Source organism: Eriocheir sinensis, chromosome 57 (genome assembly GCF_024679095.1).
Source record: "Eriocheir sinensis breed Jianghai 21 chromosome 57, ASM2467909v1, whole genome shotgun sequence".
Lineage (NCBI taxonomy): Eukaryota > Metazoa > Arthropoda > Malacostraca > Decapoda > Varunidae > Eriocheir > Eriocheir sinensis.
The window spans coordinates 2,675,689-2,688,371 of NC_066565.1; the positions used below are offsets into that span (position 1 = coordinate 2,675,689).

At 42.5% G+C, this 12,683-nt stretch overlaps 1 protein-coding gene across 1 annotated transcript in view; it reads right to left on the minus strand.

The window, feature by feature from the left end:
- LOC126984571 (uncharacterized) overlaps positions 1-4,090 on the minus strand; it is a 27,282-nt gene extending 23,192 nt beyond the window's left edge. Inside the window, exon 1 of the mRNA XM_050838302.1 lies at positions 3,954-4,090. Coding sequence (XP_050694259.1) covers positions 3,954-4,039 — 86 coding nt within the window. The 5' untranslated portion in view covers positions 4,040-4,090. The remainder of the gene's footprint in view (positions 1-3,953) is intronic.
- Positions 4,091-12,683: the final 8,593 nt, after the last annotated feature.

Here is a 12,683-nt window from a genome sequence, read left to right on the forward strand (position 1 = left end):
CTCCATTTTCCTCTCTTTCCTTCTTTCTTCCCTTGTTCTCCTTCTCTATCTATCATCCCTTCCTTCCTCTTTCCCTTCTTCTCTCCCTAATCTTCCCTTGTCTGTTTCTTCTCCCTTCCTTCTCTCTCCTTCCCCTTTCTCCCTCCTTCTCTCCCTTCCCTTTCTTCCCTCTCTGTTTCTTCTCCCTCCTTCTCTCCCCTTCATTTCCTCTATCTCTCCTTTCCCTTCCTCCCTTCATCCATACTCTCCCTCCCTCCCTTTACCTTCTCTCCCTTCCCTTCCCTCTCTCTCCCTCCCTTCCTTATCTAAACAGCATTGCATTATCTAACCCGTCACATGATCCAGGGAAATACTCACTCCTCTGGCAACACTGATGATCCTGACACACACACACACACACACAGAGGTTAGGTTAGAACAGGTGCAGTTAGGATGTGATGACTGATGGGTTAGGGGAGATAATGGGAGGTTATTTAAGGGGAGGAAAGACTTATAATTGGTTCAGTAGAGCAAGGGAAGGCTACATTAGGCTAGTGTATGTTTTTTTTACTCTTGGGGAAGCGGAATGAAAAACGTTCCCCCAAACCATGATACTCTTTTCAATATTATCAATCATCATTTTGTTTAGCATCCGTTTTCACTCTTCCTGAGCCAGCGGTTGGACGCTTTAAGGCTCTCCTCCTCCTCCGTCTTCTGCCCAATGCTCATCCAATCCCATCAGTGCCAAGTCTTCCTGGATACACCTCCACATTTTCCCAGGTCTATCAACTGGTCTCCTTCCTTCTGCCTCCAGTCTCTCCACAGCTCCCAGCACTGTATCCTCCCCTGCTCTCTTTACATGTCCAAACCATCGGAGTCTTTCCCCTCTGAGCACTGTTTCCAGGTCCTCTACTCCACATCTGTATCCTCCCCTGCTCTCTTTACATGTCCAAACCATTGGAGTCTTTCCCCTCTGAGCACTGTTTCCAGGTCCTCTACTCCACATCTGTATCCTCCCCTGCTCTCTTCACATGTCCAAACCATCAGAGTCTTTCCCTCCTGAGCACTGTTTCCAGGTCCTCTACTCCACATCTGTATCCTCCCCTGCTCTCTTTACATGTCCAAACCATCGGAGTCTTTCCCCTCTGAGCACTGTTTCCAGGTCCTCTACTCCACATCTGTATCCTCCCCTGCTCTCTTTACATGTCCAAACCATCGGAGTCTTTCCCCTCTGAGCACTGTTTCCAGGTCCTCTACTCCACATCTGTATCCTCCCCTGCTCTCTTTACATGTCCAAACCATCGGAGTCTTTCCCCTCTGAGCACTGTTTCCAGGTCCTCTACTTCACATGTTAGCTACATCTGCACTGGACTATTCATTACTATTACTTATAATTTTTCTTTTACATTATGGGCAGCAGTACAGGCCAATAAAAAAGGGGAACAAAATAATAAGAAATCAAAGTTCTGTTCCCCAAAACCAAGCAGATCAGATCAGCAGATTAGCGGCAACATCAATCAATGGGGGCATACGCCAGGGGGCACGTCGCTTCACTCATCCTACGGTGCCAAGTCCAGGGCGAGTCTCTATATATTAGAATTAGCAGCAATGGGTTACCGTTATTTGTCTGTTACTGTGAGTTGTCATCTGTCAGGCTAAGGCGGGGCTGTTCACATGGAAGCAGCTCTTAATCAATTTAGTGCCAACGCTGCCGTCCTTTGGGCTGTATTGACGGCAAAGAATACCCTGGACAGACTGTATTGTTAGACGCACTGTTTCTGTCATAATGGCTTCCAGAGGCGTTTGACCGTGAAACTTCAATTAACCTGCGTGCCTCAACACGTTCATTTATGTCCAAACGTGTTTAATGTCACCGGGTCGGCACCGCCAGTACTGCCTTGTGTTTCTTTTCCACTCTTCAGTAACAGCGCAGACACATGCAGCCTCTTCAGATTCCACGGTGACCCTGGTGGGAATTTCATCGGTGGCCGCCACAAAAAATGCCTCGTGTGCCAGGGATGGAGAATTTGTATTCAGGGTTTGCATTTGAATATATTTAAGTGTCATATTTGGGTGTATTCGTATTCAAATAATTATTGATAGAAATCAAAGCATTCCCATTTGTATTCAAATACACGGGAAAAGTATTCACATTCTGCGAATAATTTGACAAATTCTTCAAAATTCATTACCAGCCATTATCATAGTGGGCGACACCAGCCACGGCACACTGCCATGCCCCGTGTGCAGGGCCTTGCATGGTGATGGTGTGTTTGTAGTGGCGGTGTGGTGCTGGAACAACACCAGTCATCACACCCATCATGTACTCCTTCCTTCCCTGCGTCTTGCCCTCACACACACACACACACACACACACACACCCTAATTGATTCTAATATGTGCTTTAAGATGTAAAGGTGTTTTTAGAAGCAATATCACCCATTAGCACCCTTCCTCACACCCTTGGCCTCACCCTCACACCCACACCCACCCTGCCCTGCCCTACACCCACAACACCTTATACAGTGATTTAAATGTTTTCAGTGGCAGAAGACACGTTTACAAGGACTATCACCCATTACCACCCTTTCTCACACCCTTGGCCTCACCCTCACACCAGCACACACCCTGCCCTTTCCTACACCCTTTTACAGTGATTTAAATATGCTTTCAGTGGCAGAAGACGCATTTACAAGGACTATCACCCATTAGCACCCTTTCTCACACCCTTGGCCTCACCCCTCACCCCAGCACCCACGCCCTCACAACACCCCCGCGCCCAGCCCTTCCCTCACACACACACACACACTCTCTATGTGATTTTAGTATATAGTTTAAGAGGTAAAGGTGTTTTTAGAAGCAATATCACCCATTAACACCCTTCCTCACACCCTTGGCCTCACCCCTCACCCCAGCACCCGCTCAACACCCCCCAGCCCTTCCTCGAGTTTTTTAGCAACATCACCCATTAGCACCCCTTCTCACACCCCTTTACTCCCTCTTCACCCCAGCACCCACGCCTCACAACACCCCCCGCCCAGTTTTAAGCCATATATCCATTAGCACCCCACCCTCCACCCCCTCCACCCTTCACCCCAGCACCCACGCCTCCACACACACACACACACACTCTTTGTGATTTGGTGTTTTATCACCCATTAACACCCTTCCTCACACCCTTGGCCTCACCCCTCACCCCAGCACCCACGCCCTCACAACACCCCCCAGCCCTTCCCTCACACACACACACACTCTCTCTATGTGATTTTAGTATATAGTTTAAGAGGTAGAGGTGTTTTTAGAAGCAATATCACCCATTAGCACCCTTCCTCACACCCTTGGCCTCACCCCAGCACCCACGCCCTCACAACACCCCCCCGCCCAGCCCTTCCCTCACACACACACACTCTCTATGTGATTTTAGCAAGTAGTTTAAGAGGTAAAGGTGTTTTTAGAAGCAATATCACCCATTAACACCCTTCCTCACACCCTTGGCCTCACCCCTCACCCCAGCACCCACGCCCTCACAACACACCCCCGCCCAGCCCTTCCCTCACACACACACACACCCTCTATGTGATTTCAGTATATAGTTTAAGAGGTAAAGGTGTTTTTAGAAGCAATATCACCCATTAACACCCTTCCTCACACCCTTGGCCTCACCCCTCACCCCAGCACCCACGCCCAGCCCTTCCCTCACACACGCCCACATATGACACAAGACACGCCTCCATCACGCCCAGTTTGAAATTACAAGTGCACGGAACCTTAAACACCTCGAAGACACCATTTTTAGGACCCCAAAGGACACGAGCGATAAATAAATAGGAAAAATGTTAGCCCTCACATGACCGTCCCTTGTGTCACGATCAGCTGATGCCCTCCCGCCAACACCTTATATTAGCGTTCCTGGCCTTATTTAATGGGCAATATAATGGGGGATAGGAGAAATAAGGTTAGTGGGTTGTAATTACCTTCCGTTCCGCCCCGGGCCTGGCTTGTGGAGTTTGTTAGTCTCATTTTTCCTGCGATTTGTGAAGAGTTTGTTCCATAGCTCCATCCCTTGAGACAACCATCTTACTATAGACTCGTTTTGCGCCTCATCCCTATTACGTTATTTTCCCTATTTCTCATTCCTCCTCGCATACAACCCCCAGGTCAGATTATTGTATTTTATTGTTATTAATTGGCTTTGTTTTGGTGGTTTGGGTTAGTGGAATAAGGTTGAAAAGAGGTGGTTTGGTTATGGTGAGGGCTAGCCAGCGAGCCGCGCCATCCCGGGTAAAAACATCACGTGCTCCACCACAACATTGAACATTTGGCGGGGTTTAAATTTCACTAATAAAACCACGCCATTAACACTGCTCTAACCCTTATTTACGCATCTACTTCACTTATTTATCCACTATTTCATCCCTTTTATCCTTAACAATCTCTATCTTACGTCTATCGGGGGTTATAGACTATACATCAATGGTATTTAGACTCTTCCGGAATTACTAACCGTCACATGGTTAATTTTTTTATGATAACGAAGATAAAAAATACGATAAAATGGCAAAGATAACCGCCAATCGCACCCTCAGACAGGTATAAGACGCGAAAAGGACACAGGTGGGGGGTAGGGAGGGGGAGGGAGGGGAGTTAAGGTCAGTGACGTCATGATGCCTCACCGATGACGTAATCCAGGTAAGGGGAAAACAGATGACGTCACGGGAGGGCCAGGTATTTATAAGTGCCTGGCCAGCTGTCTCTCTCTAGCCCCCCCACCCCCCACCACCACCACCACCCCGGGTACGAGCTAGGGGACACTAATATATATAAACACTCCATTACTTCTTGCTAAATATATCAAGTTTTCAGGCTAATTTTTTTTATTTTCTCGCTAACTATGTGTATTTAGAGAGGAAGAAATTAAGTGCATATATATATATTCATTTTCGGTAGTTATATATAGGCCTACACTTATATTTTCTCTTCCTGCTAAATATGTATAATGTTTTCTAACTAGACCTTACCTTCTCGCTAATTATATATGTACTTAGAAAGGAGAAAAATGCATATATATTAATTTCCACTAATTATATAGGCCTACACTTCTTACTATTGGCCTATTTATATAAAGTTTCTCGCTAAATTGTCTTACCTTATCGCTAACTTTTCTAGATAATTTTCTTACTTTCTCGCTAACTATATATAGGCCTATGTATTTAGAGACACTTCAATATCTCCTCTTCCAGCAATTTTCTTCCTTACAAAGTTTTTCTCTTCTTAATATATCTTCACGTCTTTCCTCGCTAATCTAATTTCTTTTTTCTCTTCTCCTCACTAAGTTGTTATCTCTAAATATATCTACATGTCTTTCTTCACTAATCTAATTTCTTTTTTCTCTTCTCCTCACTAAGTTGTTATCTCTAAATATATCTACACGTCTTTCCTCGCTAATCTAATTTCTTCTTTCTCTTCTCCTCGCTAAGTTGTTATCTCTAAATATATCTACACATCTTTCCTCGCTAATCTAATTTCTTCTTTCTCTTCTCCTCGCTAAGTTGTTATCTCTAAATATATCTACACGTCCTTCCTCGCTAATCTAATTTCTTCTTTCTCCTCTCCTCGCTAAGTTGTTATCTCTAAATATATCTACACATCTTTCCTCGCTAATCTAATTTCTTCTTTCTCTTCTCCTCGCTAAGTTGTTATCTCTAAATATATCTACACGTCCTTCCTCGCTAATCTAATTTCTTCTTTCTCTTCTCCTCGCTAAGTTGTTATCTCTAAATATATCTACACGTCTTTCCTCGCTAATCTAATTTCTTCTTTCCCTTCTCCTCGCTAAGTTGTTATCTCTAGATATATCTACACGTCTTTCCTCGCTAATCTAATTTCTTCTTTCTCTTCTCCTCGCTAAGTTGTTATCTCTAAATATATCTACACATCTTTCCTCGCTAATCTAATTTCTTCTTTCTCTTCTCCTCGCTAAGTTGTTATCTCTAAATATATCTACACATCCTTCCTCGCTAATCTAATTTCTTCTTTCTCTTCTCCTCGCTATATAAGTTGTTATCTCTAAATATATCTACACATCTTTCCTCGCTAATCTAATTTCTTCTTTCTCTTCTCCTCGCTAAGTTGTTATCTCTAAATATATCTACACGTCTTTCCTCGCTAATCTAATTTCTTCTTTCTCTTCTCCTCGCTATATAAGTTGTTATCTCTAAATATATCTACACATCTTTCCTCGCTAATCTAATTTCTTCTTTCTCTTCTCCTCGCTAAGTTGTTATCTCTAAATATATCTACACGTCCTTCCTCGCTAATCTAATTTCTTCTTTCTCTTCTCCTCGCTAAGTTGTTATCTCTAAATATATCTACACGTCTTTCCTCGCTAATCTAATTTCTTCTTTCTCTTCTCCTCGCTAAGTTGTTATCTCTAAATATATCTACACGTCTTTCCTCGCTAATCTAATTTCTTCTTTCTCTTCTCCTCGCTAAGTTGTTATCTCTAAATATATCTACACATCTTTCGGATCCTCGCTAATCTAATTTCTTCTTTCTCTTCTCCTCACTAAGTTGTTATCTCTAAATATATCTTCACGTCTTTCCTCGCTAATCTAATTTCTTCTTTCTCTTCTCCTCGCTAAGTTGTTATCTCTAAATATATCTACACATCTTTCCTCGCTAATCTAATTTCTTCTTTCTCTTCTCCTCGCTAAGTTGTTATCTCTAAATATATCTGCACGTCTTTCCTCGCTAATCTAATTTCTTCTTTCTCTTCTCCTCGCTAAGTTGTTATCTCTAAATATATCTGCACGTCTTTCGGATCCTCGCTAATCTAATTTCTTCTTTCTCTTCTCCTCGCTAAGTTGTTATCTCTAAATATATCTGCACGTCTTTCGGATCCTCGCTAATCTAATTTCTTCTTTCTCCTCTCCTCGCTAAGTTGTTATCTCTAAATATATCTACACGTCTTTCCTCGCTAATCTAATTTCTTCTTTCTCTTCTCCTCGCTAAGTTGTTATCTCTAAATATATCTACACATCTTTCCTCGCTAATCTAATTTCTTCTTTCTCTGCTCCTCGCTAAGTTGTTATCTCTAAATATATCTACACATCTTTCCTCGCTAATCTAATTTCTTCTTTCTCTTCTCCTCGCTAAGTTGTTATCTCTAAATATATCTACATATTTTTCCTCGCTAATCTAATTTCTTCTTTCTCTTCTCCTCGCTAAGTTGTTATCTCTAAATATATCTACACATTTTTCCTCGCTAATCTAATTTCTTCTTTCTCTTCTCCTCGCTAAGTTGTTATCTCTAAATATATCTACACATCCTTCCTCTCTAATCTATTTTCCTCCCCTCACTAATAAATTCTTCTGTTCCCGCCAAAAATATTCCCCTGTGAGCGCCGCTAATGGGGCGTCGCTACTGCCGCCCGCACCTCATGCCTAAAATACTTGGGAAAGAATGCGTTTGACGTCTTCGCAAACTGTGTCCGCGTTACGTGTCCTGTCAACTCCCCTTCCCTCCCTCCTGTGTTACGCAAAGCCGGCCGCACGGGAATAGACAGGCCAAGGATAAGGCAGTCATTATATAGGCGTGCCACATATGCTACAACCGTGAGCTTTGTGGGCGTCCCCTTGGCCGCCTCCACTCAGGGTTGTTGCTTACGTTAACAACCTCACTCTTGCTCCTCTATAATAATTGTCCCATATATATAAAATTCTTGGTAAATATGTACATTAACTCCTCATTTTAGATATATATATAAACAACACATCTCACTTAACTATCTCCTCTTCCTTACTATAAGTTCTTCTCTTCTTAATATATCAACACATCTTTCCTCACTAAACTATCTCTTCTTTCTCTTCTCCTCACTGAGTTGTTCTCTCTAAATATATTGTAGTTATCCTCACTCATTTGCCAGGTCTCCCCAGCCATGTGCTTTGTGGGAGTCCCCTTGACCTCCTCTACTTAGGGTTATCACTTATGTTAACAAGCCTTCCCATGCTCTTCAAAGTATAATTCTTCCCTCTTTCTTCTATAAATGTTTCCAGCCATCCTCACTCACTCGGCAGTTCTCCCAGCCATGTGCTTTGTGGGAGTCCCCTTGGCCTCCTTGACTTAGGGTTATCATTTATGTTAACAAGCCTTCCCATGCTCTTCAAAGTATAACTCTTCCATCTTCTATAAATGTTTCCAGCCATCCTCACTCACTCGCCAGTTCTCCCCAGCCATGTGCTTTGTGGGCGTCCCCTTGGCCTCCTCTACTTAGGGTTATCACTCGCCAGTTCTCCCCAGCCATGAGGTTTGTGGGCGTCCCCTTGGCCTCCTCTACTTAGGGTTGCCACTTATGGAAACAAGTCAAACATTTAAGCCTCCTCATGCTCTTCAAGGTAATTCTTCCATCTTCTATAAATGTTTCCAGCCATCCTCACTCCTTTGCCAGTTCTCCCCAGCCATGAGGAAGAAAACAAGGGAAGGGAGGAATTAAAAAACGAAGGGAGGAATAAGGAACAAAAAATAAAAGAAATGGGGAAGGAAAAACAAAACAAGAGGTTGAAAAGAAGGAAGGGAGGAAGGGTAGGGGAGAAAATAATGAAAAAAAAAAAATGCAAGTAGTAGATGAAATTGATGAGAAGGAAAATAAACTGAGGATGAAGGAAAAGGAAGACAGGAGGAAGGAAGGAAGGAAAAAAGGAAAAGGAAGAAAGGAGGAAGGAAGGAAGGAAATGGAAGAAAGGAGGAAGGAAGGAAGGATGAACAAAAAAGAAGGAAAAACAAAACAAGAGGTTGAAAAGATGGAAGGGAGGAAGAAGAGAGAGAAGGGAGGAGAGAAAAAAGAAAAAAAAAAAAGGAAGTAGATGAAACTGATGAAAGAAAATAAACTAAGGATGAAGGAAAAGGAAGACAGGAGGAAGGAAGGAAGGAAAAAAGGAAAAGGGGGGGAGGAAATAAAATGGAGATAGAAAAAACCTGAACTAAAGTAGATGAACAAATAGAGTTAAAATTCAGGAAAAACAAAACAGGTTGTCTCCTACTGAAACCATCCAGTGAGCAGTGTTACCAGGCCTCAAATCAGTCGCAGGAAGTAATCGCTGAACACAGTCATTCCAGCTCAAGGGCACAAAAAAAGGAAACAACAATAAAAAAAAAAGCTTGTTACTCGCTGCTCCTAAAAAGAATCCAAAGAGGTGGCCAAAAGAGAGGTCAGTTTCGGGAGGAGGCGTCCTGGTACCCTCCTTTTGAAAGAGTTCATTACCAAAGGCATCAGTATAGCTCTTTCAAGTCCCAGCCATTGCATTAGACAGGAAGCGCAGGTATCGGCAAAGCCATATACTTGTGCTGAGCGGGGCCATAACACAGTGGGCAAGTCAGTCTTTGGGAATACATACCTCAGTTTTGATACTTTAGGTCCAGCAGTGCAGCTCTGGTCTCTGGTACCAAGAGCCCGCAATTCTTAACCTTCAGGATCTTGCAAAATTAACCCAGTAGCAGCGGGGATCATGTTTCTTAATGGTCCCCCCAAGCGAGAAAAATGAGAAAAAAATGACCCCTCACACAAACCATTTCATAATATATATCAAAGCATTTGTGATCAGATTGTGCATCATCTATTCTGGGGGGTTTAAATCATGGCACAAATTTGGCCCGTCGCTGCTACACGGTAAAGCCACAAATTTGGCCCGTCGCTGCTACACGGTAAAGCCACAAATTTGGCCTGTCGCTGCTACACGGTAAAGCCACAAATTTGGCCTGTCACTGCTACACGGTAAAGCCACAAATTTGGCCCGTCGCTGCTACATGGTAAAGCCACAAATTTGGCCTGTCGCTGCTACATGGTAAAGCCACAAATTTGGCCCGTCGCTGCTACATGGTAAAGCCACAAATTTGGCCCGTCGCTGCTACATGGTAAAGCCACAAATTTGGCCCGTCGCTGCTACCGGGTTAAGATGATCTGTTGCTGTCCCTGGTACCAGAGCCATGGGGGCCACATAAATAGATAGATAATTATAGATATAGATAAAAAAAATTCTAGGTAGCCAAGATCAGAGTCACATCACAATAATCCGTCCCTTTCACCCAAATCTACCCATGGATTAATTTGTGCCGATAAAATAAGGATGGAACACAAACCTAATAACCCAAAATATAAAAAAATAAATTATGATGTGGAATAAAGATAAAATACAGAACAAGATCCATTAATCCCAAGTTCAGATGACAGAAAGGTCAGCATTATAACACTTTGGCGTCCCACATCAGCTATTTCTAAAGGTCAAACAGGGGGTCAGTCGGGTTCTAATGAGTGTTGCTTTAGGGTCACGGTACAGAGGAAGGGTCACACTACCACCAGGGTCATAAAACTACTCCTGGAAATGCCCACAACTCATATGAAAGCCTTGTCAAATGTGTGTTTCTTAGGTTCACAGTACAGAGGAAGGGTCACACTACCACCAGGGTCATAAAACTACTCCTGGAAATGCCCACAACTCATATGAAAGCCTTGTCAAATATGTGTTTCTTAGGTTCACAGTACAGAGGAAGGGTCACACTACCACCAGGGTCATAAAACTACTCCTGGAAATGCCCACAACCCATATGAAAGCCTTGGCAAATGTGTGTTTCTTAGGTTCATGGTACAGAAGAAGGGTCACACTACCACCAGGGTCATAAAACTACTCCTGGAAATGCCCACAACTCCTTTGAAAGCCTTGTCAAATGTGTGTTTCTTAGGTTCATGGTACAGAGGAAGGGTCACACTACCACCAGGGTCATAAAACTACTCCTGGAAATGCCCACAACTCCTATGAAAGCCTTGTCAAATATGTGTTTCTTAGGTTCATGGTACAGAGGAAGGGTCACACTACCACCAGGGTCATAAAACTACTCCTGGAAATGCCCACAACTCATATGAAAGCCTTGTCAATTATGTGTTTCTTAGGTTCATGGTACAGAGGAAGGGTCACACAACCACCAGGGTCACAAAACTACTCCTGGAAATGCCCACAACTCATATGAAAGCCTAGTCAAATATGTGTTTCTTAGGTTCATGATACAGAGGAAGGGTCACACTACCACCAGGGTCATAAAACTACTCCTGGAAATGCCCACAACTCCTATGAAAGCCTTGTCAAATATGTGTTTCTTAGGTTCATGATTCAGAGGAAGGGTCACACTACCACCAGGGTCATAAAACTACTCCTGGAAATGCCCACAACTCATATGAAAGCCTTGTCAAATATGTGTTTCTTAGGTTCATGGTACAGAGGAAGGGTCACACTACCACCAGGGTCATAAAACTACCCCTGGAAATGCCCACAACTCATATGAAAGCCTTGTCAAATATGTGTTTCTTAGGTTCACGGTACAGAGGAAGGGTCACACTACCACCAGGGTCATAAAACTACTCCTGGAAATGCCCACAACTCCTATGAAAGCCTTGTCAAATATGTGTTTCTTAGGTTCATGGTACAGAGGAAGGGTCACACTACCACCAGGGTCATAAAACTACTCCTGGAAATGCCCACAACTCATATGAAAGCCTTGTCAAATATGTGTTTCTTAGGTTTATGGTACAGAGGAAGGGTCACACTACCACCAGGGTCATAAAACTACTCCTGGAAATGCCCACAACCCATATGAAAGCCTTGGCAAATATGCGTTCTTGGGCGGCAAAATGTCTTCTATGACCCAAAATATCATTAGACAGAACCTCATTAGTGCGAATTCTTGAAAACAGGAAAGCTATCATTAAAAGAAAACAAACATTCAAGATTCGTGAAGTTAGGAAAAAAAGCAAAATATAAATAAAGATAAAGTAATGATTGTCTGAAGTCTGGCGTGCAGGAAATCATATAAAGAGTACACACAGAATATAGGGCTTGCAGTGTATGGCAGACCCTCGATTTAACGCAAGATATGTGCTGAGGAATTGTATGCTAAATGGAGGTGTTATTTCAATGGGACTTCTTGATTTGGGACTGGTGGGTCTTTCTGTGTGTGTGTGTGTGTGTGTGTGTGTGTGTGTGTGTGTGTGTGTGTGTGTGTAGAGTTGACGTAATGAGATTTTTCCGTCCTTGTGTGTACGAATGTGTGTGTGTGTGTGTGTTTATGTATGCGTGTGTGTGTGTGTGTATGTGTGTGTGTGTGTGTGTGTGATTGTGTGTGTGTGATTGTGTGTGTGTGTGTGTGTGTGTGTGTGTGTGTGTGTGTGGAGTCAGTTCAAGAGCACATTATATGGAAATCCTAAAAAAAAAAAAGGGCGATATATGGAGTCCACTGCATAAGATGAAGTCCAAAGAAATTTTACAAAGCCCAAAAAGGAAGAGAAGGACATCCAACAAGTAGAGAATGAAAAAGAAGAAAGGAAAAAAGATGGGAAAAGAAAGAGAAAAGAAAAAAGGGGAGAAGAAAAAATATGAAAAAGGAAAACAAAAGAAAAATGAAGGGAAAAAATATGAAAAAGAAGTGAGGAAAAAATATGAAAAGGAAATGAAAAAAATAAATAAATAAATAAAATAAATAAATAAATAAATAAATAAAGGAAAAAGATGAAGGAAAAAAGATTAAAAAAAAAGATGGAAAAAGATGGAAAATTAAAAAAAAAAAAAAAAAAAAAAAAAAAAAAATAATAATAATAATAAATAAAAATCTGTCCCCGTCAAGCCCTTCCGTCCCCTCCCAGGAATAAAACGTCGCTGGA